Source organism: Guillardia theta, assembly GCF_000315625.1.
Source record: "Guillardia theta CCMP2712 unplaced genomic scaffold GUITHscaffold_43, whole genome shotgun sequence".
In the NCBI taxonomy this organism is placed as follows: domain Eukaryota; class Cryptophyceae; order Pyrenomonadales; family Geminigeraceae; genus Guillardia; species Guillardia theta.
The window spans coordinates 564,219-567,482 of record NW_005434631.1 but is presented as its reverse complement, the minus strand read 5'-3'; the positions used below and the strand labels follow the sequence as shown (position 1 = coordinate 567,482).

The following is a 3,264-nucleotide window of genomic DNA, read 5'->3' as shown; positions in this document are numbered from 1 at the left end:
GGGGGGAGGGAGGAAGTGAGACGAGAGTTCATCAGCAGCAGAAGCAAGGCACGCATGATGAGCGATGGGTCGGGCAGGATTGACATGAGCTGGTGAAGTAAGGAAGTTCAGCGGGGTGAGGTGAGGGGGAGAACCAGGATCTCGAGTTGGATTCTAAAGTCAGCATCAGCAGTGATTGTCATTTTCGTAGTAGTAGGAGCATCAGCATCAGCATCAGCATCAGCATCAGCATCAGCAGTAAGGGAGCTGAGTGATAGTGCATTTGTGAGCAGACAACGAATCAAGAGGTGGAGATATCTGGAAGGGGCTACGACTTTGACAGAGGAGGAGGGAGTGCAGGAGCAAGAGAGAAGGCTGGAATCCTCTTCATCCACTTTCTTCTTCTATCTTCCCCTTTGCTCCGCTGTTCCTTGCCACCTGATCCCCTTCCTTCAATCCGCTCATTGTAGGTATCAGTCACAGCAGCAAACCCATTTGGGGAGCTGGTGACGAGGTTCTGTAGTGCGGCAGAGTGCAGGTGAACGGGGTACTACTGTAGGGTCTGTTGAGCAGCTGTTGGTTGCCTTATGTTCTCTTCTTTGATCAGACAACGAAGGAGATTGCTGGAGCAGAGAGGGTCCAGGGATGGGTGTTAGCGACTAGTCAGGAGGATGAGGATACAGCAGAGTCGCGGGTCCCAGGAGGCCCTGCTCTTGCCCCTCCTCCTCCTCCTCTTCTCCCTCGTGCCTGCTGCCCCTGACGCCTCCTGTTTGGACAGAAGGATGTCGACACAGCTGCACGCCATTGGGCCCCTGGACGGGCGATATCGCAACCGCCTCCAGCAGGTTTCAGACCATTTCTCTGAGTTCGCCTACATCAAGTACCGCGTGCATGTTGAGATCGAGTACTTCATCGCGCTGCTCTCCATGCAGCCTCCCCTCCCCCAGCTCGCCGAGGTCCAGCCCAGCCCAACTCTCCTCGAGAAGCTCCGAGGTATATACCTCAACTTCGCGGACAAGGACGCAGAGTGGGTGAAGCAGACGGAGTTCAAGGGAGGAGCGGAGGGGGGGCCACCCCTCGCCACCAACCACGACGTGAAGGCTGTGGAGTACTTCATCAAGTGGAGGCTGACGCAAATGTCGTCGGAGCCTGGGATGGAGAAGCTGACCAAGGTCAAGGAGTTCGTCCACTTCGGCCTTACCTCGCAGGACATCAACAACACCTGCTACCCCCTCATGATCCTCAACTTCTACCGCAGCGTCTACCTCCCCAAGCTCGCCCAAGTCCTCTGCGTGCTCGACTCGTACGCTAGGAGGTGGGCTGACGTGCCCCTCCTCGCCCGCACCCACGGGCAGCCAGCATCCCCGACGCGCATGGGCAAGGAGATCATGGTCTTCGTTCACAGGATCAAGTCCCAGGTAGAGAACCTCGAGTCTGTGCCCCACTGCTCCAAGTTCGGAGGAGCCACGGGGAATCTCAATGCCCATAAGGTCGCCTACCCCGACCGTGACTGGATCGCGTTCTGCAATGCTCTCATCGACGGGCTCGGCCTGCAGCGCTTGCAGTGCACGACGCAGATCGAGCACTACGACAACATGGCAGCGCTCTTCGACGGCACGAGGAGGATCAACGTCATTCTCATCGACCTCGCCCGCGACATCTGGACTTACATCTCCCAGGGGCTCTTCAAACAGAAGACCAAGGCTGGAGAGATCGGCTCCTCCGCCATGCCCCACAAGGTCAACCCGATCGACTTCGAGAACGCGGAGGGCAACTTTGGCATCGCTAACGCCATCCTGGAGCACCTCAGCAACAAGCTCCCCATCTCCCGCCTCCAGCGCGACCTCACCGACTCGACCGTCTCCCGCAACGTCGGCGTCCCCCTGGGCCACACCATGGTGGCGCTCGACTCGATGCTCAAGGGCCTTGGCAAGCTGCTGCTGGACGAGGCGGCCGTGTCGGCAGATCTCAACGGGCACTGGGAAGTGACGGCAGAGGCGATCCAGACAGTGCTGAGGAGGGAGCAGGTTGACGGAGCGTACGAGCTGCTGAAGGAGGAGACGAGAGGAGCAGCTGTGACGCAAGAGAGCATCACGAGGTTCATTGACAAGCTGGAGAAGCACGACACGATCAAGCTGGGTGCTGGTGAGGAGGAGGAGGAGGAGGAGGGGAGGGAGGCTGAGTAAGGGAGCGGTTGTGTGCAGAGGAGGGTGGAGGGACGGGGGAGGAGGAGCGGGGGAGGGAGTGTAAGGGGGATGTGGGGCTGATAGCATGTCTGCAGATGTCATCGCCAGCCTACGTGCCATCTCGCCGTCAAACTACGTTGGCTTTTTCGAGCCCGGCGAGGTTGTACAAGCTCCTCCACCTCTTCTCCCCTCGCACTATTCTTCCTGTTCCTCATTCAACCGCCAGCTTCATCTCCTACTCCTCGTCGCCTGCCTGACTTCCTCCTCCTCCTCCTCCTCCTCCTCCTTACTGTCTTTCTCAGGCTCTTGAGAAGTGGGCTGAGAGCAAGTTGAGCGCCAAGAGCCGCAAAGCTGTGTTGGAGGCGATCGTAAGCCAGGTGAGGGGAAGGGAGGGGGGAGGGGGGGCGAAGGAATGAGAGGAGGAGGAGAGGAACGGGGAGAGGAGGGAAGAGGAGGAGGATGAGATGTAGGGATGAAGAAAGGGAGGGGGAGGAGTGCGGGGGAGGAGTGCGGTGGAGAGGACGATATCTGACTCGTCTGTGTGCTCCAGCGTGAAGCTCTCGCAAGCTCCCAGTAACTTGCCGTCCTCCTCATCTTCATCTTCGTATGTGTGACAAGGTCACATGCAATTATCCCTCCCTGTTTGCGATACAAAACTTCTCGACAGTAAAGCTGAAATGACTCGTTGCGATTCCTTCTACTTCCCCTTCATCTACAATTATTTACATTCTCTCCTCTCCCTCCCTCGTGCTGCCCTCCCCTGCCCTCTCCCTCCTCCCCCCGCCCCCCGCCTCGACTTGTCTCCTTCCCCCGTCCTCTGCCTCTCCCTGCTCCAGCTTCCTCCTCGCCTCTGAACTCTTGTCATCTGGACTTGATCGGATCGCTTTTCTTCATCTTCCTGGTCGAGCATGCCTCCCTTGCGTCTGCTGCTTCTGGCTGTAAAGGAGGTCATGGGATGTGAGGAAGGTGAGAGCAAGAAGGCAAGTGAGAGAGCGAGCACGAGAGGGGGAGGATGAAGATAAGACCAAGGCACAGAAGAAGCGAGCGAAAGAGGAGGAGGAGTAGGAGGAGGAGTAAGAAAGGAGGTAGGAGGGAGGAG

The 3,264-nt window shown here is 58.1% G+C and overlaps 2 protein-coding genes across 2 annotated transcripts in view; one reads left to right on the top strand and one right to left on the bottom strand.

Moving 5' to 3' along the window:
• Positions 1-755: 755 nt before the first annotated feature.
• Positions 756-2,581, top strand: GUITHDRAFT_159766 (hypothetical protein; the record flags this gene model as incomplete). Its single annotated transcript, XM_005830972.1, has 3 exons — positions 756-2,118; positions 2,261-2,325; positions 2,468-2,581. Exons 1-3 carry the CDS (start codon positions 762-764, stop codon positions 2,579-2,581), a joined length of 1,536 nt encoding a protein of 511 aa, XP_005831029.1. The 5' UTR covers positions 756-761.
• Positions 2,582-3,026: 445 nt separating this feature from the next.
• GUITHDRAFT_110150 (hypothetical protein) overlaps positions 3,027-3,264 on the bottom strand; it is a gene marked incomplete at both ends in the record, with an annotated part of 1,514 nt that continues 1,276 nt past the window's right edge. Inside the window, one exon of the mRNA XM_005830971.1 lies at positions 3,027-3,101. Within this exon, the coding sequence (XP_005831028.1) occupies positions 3,027-3,101 (75 nt within the window). The remainder of the gene's footprint in view (positions 3,102-3,264) is intronic.